At 42.7% G+C, this 20,886-nt stretch overlaps 1 protein-coding gene across 1 annotated transcript in view; it reads left to right on the top strand.

The window, feature by feature from the left end:
- ITGA8 (integrin subunit alpha 8) overlaps nt 1-1,067 on the top strand; it is a gene marked incomplete at its 3' end in the record, with an annotated part of 112,440 nt that extends 111,373 nt beyond the window's left edge. Inside the window, exon 30 of the mRNA XM_082014615.1 lies at nt 981-1,067. Coding sequence (XP_081870741.1) covers nt 981-1,067 — 87 coding nt within the window. The remainder of the gene's footprint in view (nt 1-980) is intronic.
- Between the last annotated feature and the right edge of the window lie 19,819 nt (nt 1,068-20,886).

Raw genomic sequence — 20,886 nt, 5'->3', positions numbered from 1 at the left:
TCAGGATGTTTAGGTTCAAAAAGAAGTGACTCTTGCTTTGTTTTCTCTGAATACTTCAGGAATTTCCAGTTTTTGTCAGCATGTAACAACACTCCAAGCTTTGAGAATTAATTTTTAGAGGATTTCCTTTTATATTAGTATGTCATATCTTCTTTTTTTAAAGTTTTCTAGTTCTGTGTTGGTCATTACACTCCCTTCACAAGTTTTAAGACAAGTTACTGGAAACTGCTATATTACAGGCAGCCAACGTAGCTTTCAACCATCCTCTCAGTTCCCATTAAAAATAAAATAATTTAAGTTAGGATATGGCTCTTCTGCCTTCAGCTGCCTAAAGATTAGGGGTTAGGTGTCCAGCCTATGCTAGCTTTCCCGATTCACCTAGTCAGTTAACAACAACAGCAAAAAGCTCTGTAACATGGGAAGATGGAGAAAATACCTTTTGATGGTACTCTCCTTTGACCTCGTGTGAAGCCTACGTAACTTCCAACCTTTTGACCAAAAGGGTAACTTTCAGGCAGTTAAAGTTAGGTGAGAGGAATCTCATCTTTGGTAATCTTTAGGCCAGGTCACAACACTTTCCTGTGCGCATTTCCCAACACATATTCCACCTCTGTTATTACTGCTATCTGTCAATCTAACTATCTTTTCTGAATAAGTATCTGGCTGAACTGAAATTAGTAGTTTTTCTCATTAGAGTCAGTCAGTAACAGCATTCAGACCAACTTTACATCTCCTGCAAAGACAGCTTTTATTTGAATGTTTAAAGCTATACTTCGAAAATTAATGCCTTGCACCTAAACGTTTAATTTTTCATAGGGAACAAATTGAATAGAAACAAAAAAAAGCTTCACAGTCTATCAACCTGCCATAGATTGTACCCAACCTTTCAGGTTGACTGAGTGAAAAAATCAAACTGCAGATGAGTCTTCCTGTGGTTATCTTACCATGACACCTTTGTTTCTGTTGATTGTTTTCTGCAGTGTGGCTTCTTTGACAGAGCTAGACCTCCTCAAGATGACATGGCTGACAGGGAACAACTGACAAATAACAAGACTACTGATGCATAGAGGAAGAGAGTGGCAGTTCTAGTCAGAATCCTGCCTGAGACTAGAAACACAATAAAGATCAAATGAAGGATTCCTTCCACCAGTCTTCCTTTGTACCTGCAAGTGACATGGTGTCATAATCTGATCTATGCAACGTTGTGAGAACATGCCACATGATGGCCATCCTTGCCAAAGAAAGCAGCTTTATCACTGCCTAACAAACATACTCACCACGGAACAGAATGTTTCTCCATTATTCCAGTCAGTCTACATTTCAGCAGATGCTTCTGAACACGTGTGGTATACTGAGAAGCTTTCAGAACAAGCCCAAATCTCCCAAGGAGAAATGCCTGCATTGCTGTATTGTCTAGAAGATGGACCAGGACAAAACCTCTGAATGCTACTGTATCATGCACAATACCTTTGACACCTCCCTAAGAACTTTTATGAAATTATGGCTCAGGGAGACAAGCAATATATCAGTACTGTGAAAGTACTTCCGAAAAACAAAGGTAGTCTATGAAGAACTTTATAGATGTGGCATAATTATTTATTTTTCCACCTTTTCAGGATAAGTGTCTGATATAATCATCAACTTAGATTTTGAGAGAAGAAAGTAAGAAAATAGAAATCATGTACTTACCTTGCATGTAAATAGAAAAGTAAACCCATTGTACACACGGAACGCATCTTTCTTGGCTATAAGATGTTTTGCAAAGCAGAAGATTTATGCAATATTTTACAAGATGAGGCATATGATAAACAAGTACATGTTGTATCTCTTTCACCCCAGAGCTGGCAGTATCACACCTAGATAACTAAATCCATGCACAGTATAGAGCAGGGAATGAGTTACGCTCTCATTGCATTGCTGATGGCTGACACCTGTACAGCTGACACAGGATGCAGTCATTTGTGAAACACTGATTTAAATCATCACAGCCACACTGGTGATCTTCAGCAGGCTTGGGGGTTTTGGGCTAGGATAAATTTTTTCTTTGCCATTGTCCTGTTACTTTGTTGAAATGGCCTCTTAAAGTGAAATGACTGTTGCCATTGTATCTTGTGTTTAATTTGTGTTGTAGACCCTAACACTTTGTTCATCTAAAGAAATCTTTGCGTTTTTTTTTTTATTTTACACTCTACAAGCTGGCAGCATATTTCAAGTGTTGATTTCAGCAAAGTTTAGGGATTAATATAATTATTTCTTAAGCAAAGTCTTGCAGGGAAGGTGGGCAGGATTTGTATTTATGCAGAAAAATAGGATGCCAGCCAGCCAAGCATGAACAAAAAGGAGAAAAGATTTTTTGAGGTAAAGAATAAAAATATACATTTAGTTTGTTTTTTTTCCTGAATCAAGGATTCTGAAGAAGAGAGGCTTCATTCTTTGTCTTCTATTAGCAAATGGTCCTGATCGCAGGAGGGGCTCTAAGCTCTGACCTGTGTAAATTTGTGTCTGATAGTTTGAGTCTTAGGTTGCTGTCTGTGAGAGTGAAATTAGCTATATTCTGTAAACTTCAGGAGGGATTTTTCATTTTCTGAAACATACACCACACTTTCCTTCTCCTGAGCTCCTTTTCTTTCCAATCTATCTCAGCTTCTTAATCAGCCAATGGCCTCATCCATTCTGATGCTGCTTGGCTCCTTTTAGGTAACAACTGCCCTTCTGCTTCCTAAGACTTCAGGACAGGACTACCCATGAGACATTGTCACTTCTGTCAGTCTGACAGGAGATTTTACAGTTTTACCATTTCTTGCATGCAGGCTGATCTGTGAAATCCAAGCAGGAGCTAGGAAGCCTGAGCACGTTGTGTTCCACCTTCATATCTAAGGCAAATTTGCGAGAAGACCTTCATGTAATGTTTAGCTTACCAGATGCAACATGCCCATGAGACCTAATGAGAGGAGGGAACACATGCGGAGTGTTTCATCTCCATTTTCTGAGGATGGGGAGGCCTGACCACTTCGCCGTCCTCCCGAAAACCACGAACAGATGCCTTCCCCCAAATGGGTTTGAGCTGACCCCGTAGGTTAGAGAGATCAGCTGATAAATACCACTGCAAAGCAAACCTGTCCCGTACTTGCACACCTCTGTATCCCATACATTCCAGGCAAAATCATCCTCCCATGAAAAAGACAGTTTGCTTCTAGCTTTTGTAAATATTGAAATGTTGTGTGTAGCAGCTTGTGAAATAAGGTCAGCTAGCTCATTACAGTCACATCATCTGCACAACCCATACTCTGATGAAATAGCACCATAAAGAGATACGGAACATAGGACTTTTGTATGTGCAATACTTTATATTACTTATATACCTGAAGCATGTTTACACTGGCATTTGTGGTTGTTTTGTAAACTTTTGAATATACTGATTAATGATTACAATAAAGAAAAAAAAAGAATAGGAAAAAAAAAACAAAAACAAACACAGCTTTGTTCAGTGTTTGTTGCAATGTGTTTTCAATCCTGCACTGCTCTGAGGATGGGACTAGGTGACCTAATAAGTTCTTTGCAGTTGTAACATCTATGGTTCACTTTTGAGCAATTACTCTCCATTTTAATCATGGGCAAAACATGTTCAGATACTAAATTTAAACCAAAAAGAACCTCAGTGACTGCTGGGCCTGGCTGGAATCCATTGGCTGCAGCTGTGTAATGTCACTGGAAACCAAATTAGAGGCACATGATCTGACAAACAGTTACTTTGAGCAAAACTTTGTTTTATATTTCTACATCTTTGTAGATTAAACTTCCCCCATGGAAATGTCTGGAGCCGTGTGCTGTCAAGGGCTGCAGTCTTGGGTCCCAGCGTTTGTGGACAGCTTTGGCTGCAAATTGCAAACAGCTTTGCAAAAGAGATTTCTGGGTTTCAGTGCTTGCCAAGAGTGTTTATCCCCTGGGGAGGCTGCATCCTGGATGTGGACACTAGCAGGCAGTTGACATAATCTTTCCCCCAGTATATTAGTAATGTGCTGCACGATAACCTCTGCCACATCCCTACATGACTGAACTTTCAGTGATGTCAGCCTTGTAATGAGTTACTAAATGCAGTTTTCTGTAAAAGCAATTCAGCCTTGCTCTTCCAAATGTATGCGGTGAGCTGCTAATTGCTGAGAATACAGGATTAGTTCAGAGAACGGAAAAAACAGGAGGTTACTTTATAGATTAAAGACTTTTAAAACTGTTTATTGCTATGACCACCACAGCGGTCTCATAAACGGAAACATTCATCTTTTATTTCAGGTGCTTCTTGCTGAGTTTGAGAAAGGCTGTCCAGTTATTTCATCCATGCAGCATTAAGAGTATCAAGTGTCAAGCAGTATTTTCAGTTTTGTGAAAATCTCAGAATTTACATAACGGGGACGAGTACATTTGAGTATGTTGTCACTTATGGATTTAACCTTAAAAACTATTTATCAAATACAATTTTCATTTAACCACCAGGTTGTTAACAAGAATTATTTCTTGTCACCGTTCTGTAACTCATTTACAATTTTTTCTGTCGTCTTCAACTTTTTTGCCCTGACAGCTTTTACAGGTTTCCCACATTAGACATCTGTTGAAGATGCCACTGATTTTCTTTGCCTTTTAGCTGTGATTATCTCATCCATTAGCAAGAAGGATCTTCTGGTAGGCATGGCATACATTAACTAAAAAACCTTTTAAGAACCAACAAAACACTTACGAGATACGCAGGGGAAAGAAAGTCCTAACTGGCCATGGCCTATGGTATTCCCCTACATTGTAGCAAAAATTTTTTTAATGAAATACCATCTGACACACTGCCTTTAAGAACTGTTTATGAGTGAGTGTTTTATTTATGATTGTTGGCAAAGATCCATATTAAAATGTAGTGTAATGGTAGTGCCTCTTGACAATAAAAAGTCTTGAATTTAGCTTACGCAGGCACTATGATGTGACACAGCAGGAATGCTTTTAATATTGGAGGACTGTTCTTGCTTTGCCTCTATGTTGTGTTTGAGGGGCACTTAGCTATTCAAGATGCTACCCTACTTTACACAGCGATTTTCAAAAAAGAAGAATGTAAGTAATTGTTCAACTCACTTTTCAGATGGTTTCATTTGTTTTCATCATGTTGCTCTACTTAACTGATGCACCACATTTCATTTGGTGGTGTGTTGCTCTTTCTTTCAGTAACGGTTTGTAAAGCGGCCTTCAGCAACTCTTTCCAAAACTGGACTGCATCAGACGGGATTGCTTTTCCAGAAGGAAGCTCGGGATAACAGCAGCAGAGCGGAATTGAGGATGCTATGTGAAATGGTCAGTGCATTGCAGGGGCTAGCTTACTCTTCAGCAGTTTATCCAAATTCATATTCATATTAACAAAACACCAACCTTGGATTCCCCATTTCTCCTGTCCAGGAGGGCCAGGGTGTGCCCTCTTTTATTATCACTGTAAAGACCAAACACCAAATAATCCTCGCAGCAAAGCTGGGGACAGGCAGGCACATTTTATACCTGCGCAAGACAAATAAAAGGCAACCAAATCAAGTTTATGGCAAAACACAAACAACATGTGTCTTATGATGGTCTCCTGGTCATTGAAGGTTAACATTTTCCCAGCAAAAGCAGTCTGCCCACTTATCACATTAGACCCGCAGCACCAGAAAATAACCTCTGAAGTTGCAAAAAGTTTCCATGAATCACATATCCTTTCTAAAAGTTTTACATTTTGAGGTATATATGATAGCTCTTGGCTCTTCAAATAGCCTTACTGATTTTTTTTGGTTGGTTTTTAATATTTTAATGGCATTGAGGAAAAGTTAGGTCAGCATAGTAAAAGCTGAAAAAGAAAATATGTTTAATGGTGAAATCTGACAGGAGACCCAGGCCTAGATCTGGACTTACCTTTTCCATTTTTAGGCTCTTTTGCCTAAAGGCAAAGAGGCACCAGGAGATATCTCGGGTGTCTGCTGAGACTTCCAAGGGTGTTACGGCTTTGTTATAACAAACACTCCCATGCCAACTAATGTGAAAACCAGAAGAATTTCTTTTTAAAGATCTAACAGTCCATCATCCCCTCCTATATGCCCTGTATATGTGAACAGGCAGAGTATGGGTAAATGGCACCGTTAAACTAGGTGGTGGACATTCACAGTACACCAGAAAGAGCCTTTCCTGTGGAGAAGGACAAAGACTGAATTTTCACAGTGCCTAAAATTAGGAAAGATTTGTTTTTCTAGAGGAGAACATGACACCACGGAAGCCCTGCCCTTCAAGCATAATGGGTTCAAGCATAAACACACGGGACTTAATATTAAGCAGTTAAGGAGGGTGCAGGATACTACATCAACTATAAATGACTTAAGAGGGAAGGACTAGAAGGCTCTAGAGGAGAAATCAAACATTTAAACACACAGGTGTTACCACAGAGTAGATCAGAAACAACAAGAAGGTTGATTAGTAAAATGGGTGGATTAGAAGTAAGGCTCAGCTACAGCAGATGAGAAGTTGTGACCCCAGAAGATAACGAGACTAATGATCTACTACAGTGATTTTTTTTTTTTTCACAATGACCAACTGATCCATTGCTCATGCAAAGCTTGAGGAAGACCATTTCCCTAGTAATTAGATAACGAAAGAAAAAAATATCTCTGCAGCTGTGGCAGGACTATTGAGTTATCTGTGAATCCCTCTCATTCTTAAATGAAGGGCTGTATTCACTTCATTGACTTTGAGAGAAGGAAGGAGGTGGTAAAGACATGAGACTTGAATTTGTTCCAGCATCAGCTAAAAGCTTCTGGCTTTGCTGCTGTTTCAAAGCGACTGTTTCAGCTGAGGCTGTACAACATCTTTCATTGGACTAGTGCAGACTGTGTTATCCAAAGGTAGTAGAAAGACCTTTTTTTTTTTTCAAACCAGTGAAAAATAAATCTTTTGTGGAAACTTTCTGGCTATGCCTGGCTTACCCAGGAGCCCTGAGGAGTAAAGTGGGGTTTAAGTGGGGTTTTGTGGGGTTTTTTTTATTTATCAAGTGTTGTTACATACATTCAGAAGCTTCACTATATAGATAGATAGCTTCAGTCCTTATAGACAGTTTTAAGCAGTTGAACTGAAGTAATTCCTTGCTAACAGATGAAGGAAGCACAACTAAAGCAGCAATGGAATTGAAAAGTTAATTGATGTAGTGAAGATGATAGTGATCCAAGTTTGGCTGTAATGAATGTTTTGCTTGGTATTTTTGAAGTCTGCTATTTCTTTAATTTTACGTTTAATATATTATGGTACTAATGAAGCACTTAAATATTAGTAACAGTGATATTGGTGCTTAAATTAACAAGATACTCTCTAACAGATAGATGAGGCAGGAGCACAGCGCGGGGGGGAAGGACCATGTTCATCCCTCGGTTGGGCTGCTCCAGTGGCAGCTGTGGCTGACTGCAAATGCTCCGTGCTCCACAACAAATGGTTACGCTCACAAGAGGGGAAAATCCTGATACCGTAACAGTTCTCAGTCCTTCGGACATATTCCCTTTGCCTCAAAGATTTCTGGAGCATCTTGCTCTGCTCTGTTGGGTGCTGCTTGTTTAATATCTGCTCCATTGGCTCCTCCACACTCAACTCGTTTGGATCGTAGAGAATCAATGCCATCTCCTTTCCATCTGCTTCTTGTTTAAAAAGCTGAGGATATCTTCTGTCTCATGAACATGTCTGCAACTTTTCAGTTAATTCCTGTATGATTGATGAGAATATATTCTGCTTGATTTGGGGGGGAAGGGGTGTTTAGTCTCCACCACACTTTTCTAATGCCCATATATACTCAGTAATGCCCATATATACTCAAAAAGTAAGTCCTATGGTATCTATTACACATTATTTCACTAAGCAACCAGCCAAGTCTTTGTTCTGTAATTTAGTAGAACAAAGTAAGCCTGAACTTGACCCCCCAGCCATTTTAAGCAAACAACATCTGTGTGAAGCCATTAAGTTTCCAATACATTGACTCACTGCGATGTCTTTAAGAGCAAATCTTCTTGCAAAACACATTGTGGACTCTTCAGTGTCAGTGCTGCAGTTGGTATGCTGTGTCAAGCATATACTGATCTTACGTAGATCATGTTTAGCTGGTTTTATTATCTCCAAAATGCTTTTTCTGGAGGTTGGGAATGAAGTGCAGGAAAAAATTCGAGTTGTCTTTTTCAAGCATGCTCAGAGAGATCTGCTGAGGTTTTAACTGCGACCTCCTAAGCAGGTCTGCAGCAGAAGGGGAAGTGGCAGCGAGGGGTGTGAGCACCACCAAGGAGGAGCGGTGCCTGGAAAGGTGTGGATTGGCTCCAGTGCATGGCATTGCCCCAGACCTGGCATGGAGAGGGGCTTCCTTGGCTGCCAGAGGACTGAGGGGCTCTGTGCTTGGCCTCCCTGTTTCCTCCCTGGACACTCTTCCTCTGCCTCGGTCCATGTGCCCTTGCTCCGTCCTGCAGGCACGTGGCCTTCCCTGTGCTTCCAGCCGTGAATCCCCCTCAGCCTCCGCACACCGCAGCAGCGGCTCCCTAGCTCTCTTCCCCCATTCCTGACTTCACCAGTTGTCTCCTGGCCCCGTGATGTGACAGGGTCCCAGCTGGGCACCACAGGTCTCCCAAAGGCTGGTCTCACCCCATGGCTACACTCCGCCTCCACCACAGGGAGGCTTGGGCAGAGCCCAGTCCTGTCAGAGGTGGTACAGCAACCATGGGGTTCTCGCAGGGCTGCTGAGTGGGTTACGTGAGGAGCAGCTTTTGCAATGGCCATGTCGTCACAGATACCCAAGTGTGCATCAGTGGTGGTGTCCATGAAATCACTCCTGTCCTGCTGTTTCACGCACACATACGGCTTTTCTACGATAAACCCTCTCTCTCGTCTTCTATTGTTGCTCCATGTAACATCTCTTGCCCTGTTTTTCTTTCTGGGATCATCCTCCTTGTCTCAGAACAACATCCCTGCCCATGCCTTGCAGACCACCCCTCAGAACAACCTCTCCCAGCGACCTTTCCCTAGCTGAGCTCTGCCTATTCCTCTTGGCTGCTAAGGCAGGCCCGACCTCCAAAGCTGCCCACGTAATATGTACCCTGGAGCTTTATTAACAGCTTCCCCACCACCGCGCCAGGCCCTACAGCTTCCTCTGGGGCAGCTGCTGTTGCCAGCCTACATCGGCAACACGGGAGGGAAGGGATGGCCTTGTGCTTCAGTGCAGGGCTGAACTTGGGCAAACTGTTTGTTGGCTTGGCCACAAACTTCGTGTAATTTTGGGCAAAGCACCCCTCGTGTCCCCGTCTGCAGTGGGGCCGCTGAAGAACACTGTTGGATCCCTCTTGCAGGTAATAAACTCTTCAGGTGGAAAACAGGTCTCCTCTTTCTCTAAGGCTGAAGCAAACTTACAATGCTGTATCGATGCTGAATAACGTCAGCCTCCTGGGAGCAGTTACTGCAAGTTCAAGTGCCTGTATTGGAGAAGAATGTGACTGCTCCCTTTCTTTCCCCACAGACTTGTGAAACCATATAGGGTTATTTTTCAGCTGCTTATTCCTGCTTTATTAGTGGCACCAGTTATAACTGGTGAAGTAAAGTAAAACCAAACTGATAAGGAAAGTAGTTGTGGGTATTGTGATTTAAGCTATTTATTCATCTCAGGCCTGCTGAAAAAGTCTGCTTATTCCATTATCATCAATCCAGTCACATATAAAGCTACTGAAATGTCATACAAATAATAGTTTTCCAAGACGTTGCGTAGAACAGTTCAGGTGGGAAGAACTATTAATATTAAATACTTCTCTTTTCAACTTTGGATCCATGGGTACCAAAGAGATCAGGTTTGCTTTTCCTTTGAACATAGAATAATCTAGGAATTACATGTAACTTCTAGAGCTTCTCAACAAATTACTCTGGAGTTTTTCAGCAACAAGTTAGCAATGCAGAACCTTGCCTTTGCTCTACTGCACACCAGTGTATTCCCTTTTTTGTCTCTGTAACTGAGGGGATGCCACAGCCCAGAATGGGAGTACAGATACACAAACAACCGTGAATCAGATCATCGAAGGGGATTTTGAGGAAGGAAAAGGCATGTCCCTGAGCAACATCCAGGCTGGAGCGTTGGCTCAAGTAAGTAGTGGTTGAAGGTGAAGCAACTGGGGCATTGAATCCCTGGGTGCCCTCTGAAGAATCAGACCTGCCTGAAGCTGAGCAGTCAGAAGCATTATAACACTTGAAAATATTGGCCCAGGCATGGCCTTTTGTTAAACGTAGCAGGATCACTAAATATTGGCATCCAAAGCTGCAATGAAACCACCATGAGTAGAAGAGGATGGCAGTGGAGCCTGTGTATTAACGTTGTATTTCCTTGTTTTGGCTGGCTTGCCTCACAGATGTAAAGATGACACCTAACGCTTTCATAAAAACTCTCGTTTCTTCTCAGCACACTGATGATGATGTCTACAGCTTAAAAAGACTGATAGGAGAATCAATCTCTTTTCCCTCCAAGTCCTGAATTTTTGCTGCCATAGATAGCCGGCATCAGCAGGCAAACAACTCAAATGTTAGTGCCCAAAGTGGAAATGAAGCATTTTTCTGAACTATCTACTGTCTCAATTGTTTCATTTAACTGCTTCCATTAGGGCCTGCGGGGGAAGCGCGGAATTTGGGTGTTGGCATGCCTGTACTATGTGCTAAGCACAGAGCAAATTTGTGGCACAGAAAGGCTGCACTTCACATATAAAACATGGAGCCGCAGATGGATGTAGTAAAACAGGAAGCATACGGAAACAATGACACGATTATGAACAGCATAATAAGCACCGGTCATAGCACACCAGGGCCACAGGCAGACTCCCTATTCTGGATGCCTAAATTGGGCATCTTAATACCTAAATAGCAGGCACCCGGCCCGTCGAGGCAATCCAGAGCATCTCTCCTAGTTACTCCAACGTCTTACCCAGCCAGTGGAAGCCACAGCTGTGGGTTTGCTCGCCAGCAACTGCCATGAGCCCATCCAGCGAGTCTGGGGCCAAGGAGGAAACAGCAAGTGCCGGCGTGGGCTTTCTCCCAGCCTCGCTGAGGGCCGAGGCTCTGGGTGCCGCTGGGACGCGCCGTCCCACGGCCACGTCCTGAGAAGGGCACCGGTGTGCGAGGTGGCACGGTGAGCGGCCCGAGGCCGCGCCCGGGAGCTCATCTCAGCCCGGCGTGGCCCGCGCTGCTCTGGGCTGCGCCGCGGTTCGCAGCAGCCCACGGCGCAGCGGGACTGGAGAGCCCAGGGAGAGGGAGCAGGAGGGTCTGGCTGCCGTCCGCTGATGAGACTGGTCTGCTGGGACCGGTAAGTTACAATCTCTGCTCACAGGAGTGAGCGGTTTGCATCTTTTATGTTACAAAAGGCACAAGCAGGCCCAAAGCACGGGCTTTTCCCCAGCCCGGATGGTCCCCTCTCACTGGGTGCCAAAGGACACTCGCTCTCCTGCGGGTACCGGGTGTCCAGCACGCTTCTCTGCACCAATGGCGCTGATGCCATGGGAGGGATGAAGCATGTGTGTCTCTTCCCAGGCATGCCCATCACCTAGTTATGCTCTTCTCCTGTGAAATAAATGGTTATTCAGATCCCGATGGGTTGAATAAAGCCTAGTATCCCATTTCTCTGCTTTGTGGAGTGCTGTAGCCGAGAGCCTGTTACACATGCAGTGTCCTTTTCTCCTTTGGTCCTTTCTTGATCCTGTCCCTGTCTAGCACGGCCTGAGCAGACTCAGTGGCTTCAGCACTCCCACAGACTTTAAGGTATTCTGCACCAGTTGCAAAAACTCTGGCAGTGAAGTGCCCATGCCCATACACTTCTGAGTATGTGCAGCAAAGCGTGAGCATCTAGAGAAATCTGCAGTAGAAAAAGCACTATTAAGGTTGGATACCTCCATGGGCTAGCAGCCCCAACTAGTATGTGGTACAAATTGCTCTGTTGAACTAAGGCTCCTAAATTTCTCTTAAATCAACCTTAGGTTTGCTAACAGGCAGTCTAAATGTGGTCCCTTGCCAGTAACAAATGAACTTGAAGATGACTGGAATTCCAACTATTTTGTTTGAGATTCCCAGTGAATGTCTTGGAAAGTTTACAGCCTTTCCATGTTCTGCTAATCATTTAAGCATTTAACTTGTCAGATGCTCAGAAGTTCACCATTTTCACATTTCTTTCCTGAACATACTGGCCAAAATTTTACCAATTTGATTGCTCAAAACAAGCACCTGTATGTAGGCACCTAAATCAATACCTTGCTTTGCCACACTGAGCCCTCTGAAAATCAGCCACTCTAGATACCTAGATATGGTTTAGGGACCTAACGTTTGGCAGCCAAATTAATGTTTGTGATACTTTCACATGTTTTTAATAAGAATCTAAACATAAACCAGACCAAAGAAAAAGACAAGGGGGCAGGAGGAGGAAGAAAGAAAAACAATACTCTGTAGGACATCTCTGTGTTGACATAAAATATGGAATAATCCCTGCCTATTGCATCTGTGTACGCAGATTTTTCTTTCAAATGTGAATCCTAGAATCAGTAGTTCAGACTGTCCTTGGAAGAGAACTACTGTATCTCACACCTACCAAAACAGCAGGTTTCACACTGAGATATTTTGTGGTGGCAATTCAAGTGCCCATCACACCTCAGCAGAAGGTCTTCACTCACTCCCATGTCCTCACTCCTATTCCTGGGCCTTCTCAAAAAGGAAGTTTGATGACACCAATGAATAAAGGTTTTCATGTTTTCTGTTCTTTTATGCTACAGTCTTCTGGATAAGAGAATTAAACTTAGTGTGTCCACATCTTCTAAAGCTTCCTTTTGGGTTTCATTTTACCAAAAAGGTGAAGGAGCTGCAGCCCAAGGGCAGAGGTCAGCTCTGGGCATCAGGCCCACTCTACGAACTGACAGTCTCAGGAAGACTTCTGAGTGAAGAAAAAGTTAATTGTATGATGTCACATTTGGCAACATCTAGGAGATGCCCAATGTTGATGGCAGCAGAAATTACTTGGTTCATCTATTTCATTTCAATGGGGTTTGTTTTTAAATTTACAAATAGAATAGGCTCGTCGACTTACCTGCCACCTCAGGAAAAGCTAAAGATCTGCCTGAAGGTCCCTTGACAAGCTGTGTTCAAAGAAGATAAACCCATGGTTTATCTTTCATTACACAGTACAACAATACATCAGCAGTGTCATAAAATGGAGTGGTAAAACACTATCTGAATATTTTGAGACTATTGCTGTGATTTCTCCATCCAGTGGACTAAAGTATAAAAAAGAAAAAAGGACTACACTTCGCAACTCCTTTCTTGGCTTGGTTGGTTCTCCAGGGAAGCGCACAGCCATGACCACTCTTGAGCAGGTCCATCCACAGCTCCTTTGGGTGGAGAGCAGAGGCTGGTGATTTTGGTTAAAAGACAGTGTTCCTCAGTCTGCACTTCAGCTTTTACCATAATGCTGTTACTCACCACAAGGCCAAAATAGCACGCAGAGTTATGGTCCCCTCACCATTGCCCTTAGTTGTAGTGTCAGATGGGGCTCCCAGGCTGGGGAACTAAAGGTGTGTTACTGTTTTGTCGGGCCTAGGCAGAGGCTTAGCTGCAATGACCCTCCAGCCATGAAAAGTGGGAAGTGTTCTTTTTCACACAAAGACTGGAAGAGCACGTGCCTATGTCCAAAACTTAAACTGAAATCCAAAATGATCACCATACTCCCACCATTAGAACACTTAAGAAGTGTGAAAATGGAGTGCTTTCACTGTGTACCTTCTTCCTGCTCCAGAGAGCATCTACAGAGAGCCATGAGCTGTGGAGCTGCCACAGCCTTGTACGTATATGTTTGCTCTGATCAAAACCTCCCAGGTAGGATGTGTACGGCACCGTCAGACTTCGATCTGGCCCAGAGTTTGCAGCAGGAGCTACAGAGGCCACAAAGCTCTTTGCTCAAGCCATAAATTGAGGCCAAGATTTCCATTCCTGTATATGCACCAGCAGACACATGGTCCTCTCCCATGCAATGTTAGGCAAGAAGATGAATTTCACCTAGACAGAGGCATGTGGTGGGGTTTAGCACTTCTATGGCTTTGTGTGTGTGACTCAGCTCACTGGCTGTAGTCAGATGTTGTACAAAGCCTTCTTCATTCTTTACATTCAGTACTTCCCAGTTTGGTTTACACCCACCAAAAATCTTTTCCGTGTTTTTCTTCCTTACAAGGAAAATAAACTTGTAAAGAGGGAGAAGTGAAGGGTTACATCTGGAGGGAGTTATGGCTATGGCTCAAAGGAACAACTGGAATGTCTGTAATGCGGAAGTTTCTTCCACAAAGCCATTTTTCTCCTCCTCTTGGGAAGTACAGATACTCGCTGCTGCTGTTCACAGAGCACAGCCCCAGTGCAAATTCCAGTGGGGACTGCAACAGCATCCCGGCTGAGCGCATGGGTGGTGATTGACATGGGCGCTACCCACTCAGCCTCACAAACATCATCAGGACCATCACAGCACCAGATAATTTACCTCTCTTGAAGCTAATTATAAGAAGCCACAGCCATAATAGTGGCAGAAAATTTTATAATTGGCTAACTTTGATACTTTTTGGTATGTACTTCTGACAAGTTGAGTGCTTGCAGTCCCCACTGAAGTCAGCTGGCATCAGGGGTGTTTGGCATAGAAGATGACCATTTGTGTAGACGGTGACTTGGAGATCAGCAGGTCTGAGCCTGCCACAGCCTCACAGCTTCATTCACCTGGTACAGATAGTATATCAGAGGGTGACATTTTCCACCTTCAGGCACAGCTCTGAATTTTGAGGAGCATATGGGATGAAGAGACAAAAAAGGAAAATACTTTTCTTTGGTATAAATTAGTGATGTGAAGTCTGGGGAAATACAGGTACAGAGGATCCAGCCAGCATCTCTTACATGTCTAGGATATCTGCCTGACCACAGTTGTCAAGGGTTGGGGTTTCTTTGATTCATGAAGGTGAATGATATGCAGTTCAAAACCACTCGCTTCTCAAGCTGATGTAGTTTGTCATTAAATATTTTTTAAACAAGAACTTGATTTCTGATCCTGAAATTCAAGTGTTTATCTGCATCTGTTTTTATTTTTAAATTCCTCTTTAAAAAGAAGAAACTAGCCCAGATACTTAACTGCTTAAAACCAACTGTTTCTAAAAAAAAGGGTCAATGTTTGAAGCCCTTAATACTTATATAAGGACAAGTCACAAAGTTATTTTAAATTAATGTGATATCTGTAAAACTATTATCTCAGAATTTTTTACACACAGCCCTACAATTTTGAAATGTTTACAAACAAAATAATTTTGGAATAATGAAAGCCGGAGAAGAGGAAAAAACAAGCTATGAGGCAATAACATCTACAGTGATAGGTGGGGTTTTTTCCATTCATAATGCCTGGAGTATTTGGAATATACAATATCCTGCATACTGTTCTTTTTTGGTTTTCCCACAAGGCTGACAGACTCAGGACAAGGTTCTGTGGAGGAATATTGAACTCTACTTGCTTTTAAAAATGCCATTCAGGGGAGAATGGAAACTACCCTTCCCCATTGTGGACCTTATTTTTGTCTGAGATATTCTAGCTTCTATTTGCAGTGACTTTTTCTTTCCTTTCTAAATTGTCTAACATAGAACAAAACAACAAAGTGAAAGTATTGATTAAGAAAAGAATTTGCTATTCACGTCAGTGTTTAGTGTATTTTTGGAAAAAAATGTGAGCAGAACAGCTACCAGTATTCCAAATGAGGAACATCTGCAGCGCATCTAGCAACTGGCGTTTCAAACATTCTCATGTATGCTCAACTTGTTCCTGCACCATCTCCAGTAACTATTCCTGGTAGTTATATGTGTCACCAGAATGGATGTGGAGGAGCAATTGCATTTACAAATGGTGAAAAACACCGTGGAAATGCTAGGACAGAGACCTGGAAATCTTGCTTACTCTTGAAACAAATCCACTGGTCCCAACATAGCAGCTATGAAAGCACTGTCCTGACAGTCCATCAACATGAAACCGAAGACTATACTGTGCCTCTGATTTTGCCATTCTTCAATCTTGAGTGCTTATCTGCATCTCCCGAACATCCAATTACTCAGGAATTAATTACACACTATGTTAAATTAATCTGACAGATATCCTGATTAGGTTATTTGCCAGCTATTTAGCTGTCCTCACTGTTGAAAGTCCGTGTCTCATTTGCAGTCCAAATTTGTTTAACTTCAGCACACAATTACTACATCTTCCTGCACTTCTCCTTTGGATGGGCAGTTTGTCATCATTATCAGTATCAATATTTTATATATGTCAGTATTATAGTAATGCTTATGTTTCCTATGGGATTATTGATAAAAACATTAAATAACCAATTTTCTCCTGCTTCCAAATTATATTTTGACACATATTGTATATTTAGTTGGTAATCCACTCAGTGTGGGCGACACTGATTCTGATTGAATCTACTTTGCAATCGAAGTACCCTACAATATCAAATGTTTTAAAGAAGTCTGCCTTCTGTCAGTACTGCAGCTTTTATCAAAGAAATGTATAGCCCAATTTTTAAGATAGACAAGAACAGATTTCCCCATCAATACATGTTGAGTGGCAAAAAAATTTGTTACCTCCACTGCACTGTTAACACACTAACAAGCCCTTTAGCAACAAGCTTAGAAGCCAGAGCCATTAGCCATGCAGAGTACAGGGTTACTCAGGAAACTACAGGACTTACTCCAGATGGAAGCGTTTCACAGTAACCTCTTTCCGAGGGACTAATACAACACTAGCAGGTAATGCAGGATCTATTCTCACCCAGCTTATCTGGCATCCAGCAAGGAAGGGACAAGTCATTAACATTTTACCCACACTGAGAAAATGCGTACCACTGCCAGTGATGGTTTTGTCCCAGTGACAGAGACAACCCCGTTTCCTTCTCTGGCAGGAGATAAGTTCCTGTGCCCAAGTCAGTCATCTCTGGGCCCTGGGTTTGTAGGTATCTCTTCTGCTTTAAGTAAGCACGCTTAGATGTGAAATGCGTTGTTCTGAACCAATGCTGAGTGCATTATGAGGAGCATAATTCAGGGAAGTGCTGTGCTGTGCAGACAGAGCAGGAAAAGCATGTGAGCATTGGTGCCACAAAAAGTTAATTCTGGAGTTGTTAGTCAATCGTAGAAGCAAATTCCTGTTTGGAGGCACTAATTTTAATGGTAATTCTCAGCTATTGTATCCCTTTGCCATCACTAAGTCACAGCTGCTACCAAAATCTCCCTTCTCCAGATGGAGAGCAATGGGGGTGGGAAGGAGGAGGGGGATCGTGTCTTTGTGGATATCTTGGCCGGTCTCGAGAGCAGCAGCTGTGAGCTCTTCAGCTCTTCCCAAGGTCTTTCACAGCTTTCTTAATGAAAGAGGAAAGGGAAATCGGAAGCTGGAAGTTGATGAGCAGTCTAGCTTACCCCATTTTCTGGCTTCCTCATGTTAGAAACACACAAAATATGGTGGGAGATATGATGCCTCTGTATGACATTTCTGTGTAAATGTGTTGAGAGTTATAACTATTCATGCCGATATACTGAAACTTAAAATGTGTGCAATTGTACTTAAACAATTTGTCCTGTACTCCTAAAATGGAAAGCAGCCATGGAATTATTTGCCATGACAAGAATAAAATAAATCTTGCATGCTGTGCAGGTTTCAGGGGAAAAGGAGACGGACCGTGCGCAAAGGATCCTGATTTGGCAGGGCTTCCACTGGTTTTTCTTTGGGAAATGTTTCTTATCAAGATGGCTATCTGGGATCCTTCTCATCTTTTCTGTTCCCTAGGGGTTTTCCTTGAAGAAAATGTTTTAAAATTCTAGCTGTAAACACAAGTTTTACTCTTTACCTTTTGAGACTCAGAGCTTCCCCAGGTTCTGTGCTCCCCAACACAGACTGCCAGGCAGATGGAGGGAAAACTGCTTCTTTATAAATTAAGCTCTTGTTTCATCCATTCTTTACTCTCTTGTCCAGTCATCCAGATTAATTCTGGATTAAGAACATAATTTAGAGCATTTATTGCTTTCCCTCAGGTGAGAGGACATTTATTTTTCTAAAGGAAAATCTTTTTTTAAGATTTTTAAGATAAAAAATAATATTTTGCTTTAAATAAGTGTGCTGCAGAAGTTGAATTGTTGTGAGCCTTTTTCACCCAGGCAGCCTGCTAATGCACAGCCTGATGGAAAGGGCCTCATCTCTGGGGCATGAAACCAGGGCAGCAGTTGAGATGTTCTACTCAGCTACTGGTGGTGGGATGTTTTTTTCAGGTGTGAGACCCAAACACAGCTGCATATCCAAGGCAGTCCTACTAATCCCCGCTAGTTCGACTAATACACTGATGCACACTACTCTGTGTCCCGACATGCCATGGTCATGCGCAGCAGAGGACATCTCACAGTAAATGAGTTGGCTTCAGAAGTGCACAGGGGTGCATGGGCCACCCCACCACTGAGACCTCCCTGCCCTGGCAGCTGAAACACCAGCCCAGCTCAGCGGTGCTCGCCACCACCGGCAGCCCAGCCCTGCCATGCTGCGAGAGCTGCTCCTTCCCCTTCACTCCCACTGACAAACATCACACCGATATAAATGACAAATGTGTTGAGGGGAATGAGATTAGATAAGGAATAAGAAAGAGGGGGGAGGCAAAAGAGAAATACACTCCTCCTGCTGACATGTCATCACTGGAACATCTGCGTTATGTCTGACTGTGCTAATGATCGCTTCTCTGAAAGCCCACCGCGAGACAATTAGGGCTGATAAATCATAAGAGGTTTTTTTGTTTTAAGATTCCAGATGCTATGAGGGAAAAAGAAATTAAATTTAAAAAAGAATAAGAGAAAAGAATGGACACTTTATCTCACCTTAAATCTGCTGAGTGCTGACAAGAAAACAGAACTTTAAAAAGATAGTGGAGTACCATAAAACACAAAAGGGCATGCTTTTTCCACTTTTGTCTGGATTCCAACTCATACTCAAGACATTCTTCATGACTCTCCTTTTTTTATTGGTGGTGGAGGGGAAGGAGCCTAGTCTTTAGGAGTTGTGTATACATGCTCTTGACTGATGAACTCTTCTATGCACACATGAGCTTGTTCATCCAATAAAAAGTCATTTTAAGAAATCGAACCATAAATTATAGGATGATTTCATTGCAAAGGTTAGGGGAAAGTCAGAGTTGTTTGCTAATGTTTATTCTTTCCCTCTCTAGGACATACTCAATTAAAAGACAGTATGTATCAAGGGCTTTTCCAGTTGTGTTTGTACACACTGTCTCCCACACCCTTACACAGAGGTAGGAAGCAGAGTATATGCTATTTATAAAGTTAAAGCTGGACAAACTATCTGCATAGATAGCCTGATTAGCCTGAGCCTGCACCCTTTTCACAAATTCTCTGATAGTAGATCCTGGCATTTCCAGTTAATTTGCTACTGAGATTTCTCCAAGCAAGGGACAGACTGGAGGAGCTGAGTGCCAGCTGCACCACTGCCCTGGGGGAGCTGTAGCAGCTTCACACCTTTCAGAGACGCACGAGGAACTGACTGAGAAGTTTACAAACACTGAGCAGCGAGTCAATGCACCACGAAGCAGCCACTTAATGAAAGCTCAGTTTTCTCAGGACTAGTAAACACTGTCTGGAGTCAGTGTCTGGTGTTTGTTAGTACAGAACCTCCCTCTCCAAAGGGTTCAGAAAAAACAGCTTCCAAAACATCAAGGTCTGTTGTTTAAACCAAAATAGGGACAGGCTTCTGCAGGAAACTGCCATTACAGGTCTGTTTGCCTTCAGTGGTCAGCCACTCCCTAGATTTCCTTCGTTAAGATGGTACCTGATCATCCGATGATGATGATGATGATACTAGTAGAACTACAGAGAATTGCTGTAGATGGTTTCAGTAACTACAGGTGCTGTATCATTAACAACAAACAGCAGTGCTGATGTCAACTGATGTCATACATATGCTTTCACTGTGCAAGACATGTTGGTTCTAGCATAGACCTTATACCACTAAGAACATGGCTTTCTGAGAACATAGTCCAAGAAGTGCAGGGTTTGCTTTGCATACTTTTACACCTCAGTGACTTTCAGACAGTCTGGGAGCTGCACTTTCCATTGGGCTCTACGGGCTGTTGGAAGTCTTTGACCCAATCTATCTATTTGTAACACTCTGATCTCCTCTCTAGATGGAGGGAGACCGTGTCCCATGAGATGGAAGCACTTATTGCTGTGTCTGGTGCTAATGCAGATGAGAGGCAACAAACATTTTCTTTACTATTGATGAATTCGCACATGTGCAGAGCTGGATGTAAATTTTAATAATACTGTGATTATTTCCCACTGTACTGAAGCACCTTGGCCTTTGCGTGAAAACAAAAGACAAAAATAACTGAAGAAAATGTACTGTGATTTTCCTAGAACACAGAGATGTTGTGTGAGCAGGGCAGGCTTGAAAGAAATTACATGGGATGTTCCAGTGGAAAAGCTTTTGACATCTGGTTCTGGTCACACAAATCATTTGCTACCACAGTAACTCTTCAAGGCTGAAGTGGCCTGACCACAATGTAGGACAGGGATGGAGGAAGAAGGGTCTTTGACTCCCAAAAGATACCACAGCCAGAAAGAGTTGGCTAAGAGTCCTTCTGGCCATCTACCACCCCTGAAAGGAGGTGTTCTCAAATGCTTCTTGTGCAGGGACTGGGGACTAGGTATAAGCAAGAGGATTGCCCAGCAGAGAAGGAAAATAGAGGGTGAAGTGCAGCTCTGGAGAAGATGTTTTCCAGCAGTCATGCCTGCTACACCACCCTGCAG

The sequence above is a fragment of the Phaethon aethereus genome (genome assembly GCF_964289735.1).
Source record: "Phaethon aethereus genome assembly, chromosome: 2".
NCBI lineage: Eukaryota > Metazoa > Chordata > Aves > Phaethontiformes > Phaethontidae > Phaethon > Phaethon aethereus.
Note: the sequence above shows the minus strand (reverse complement) of the source record. Positions and strands in the feature narration are given on the sequence as shown.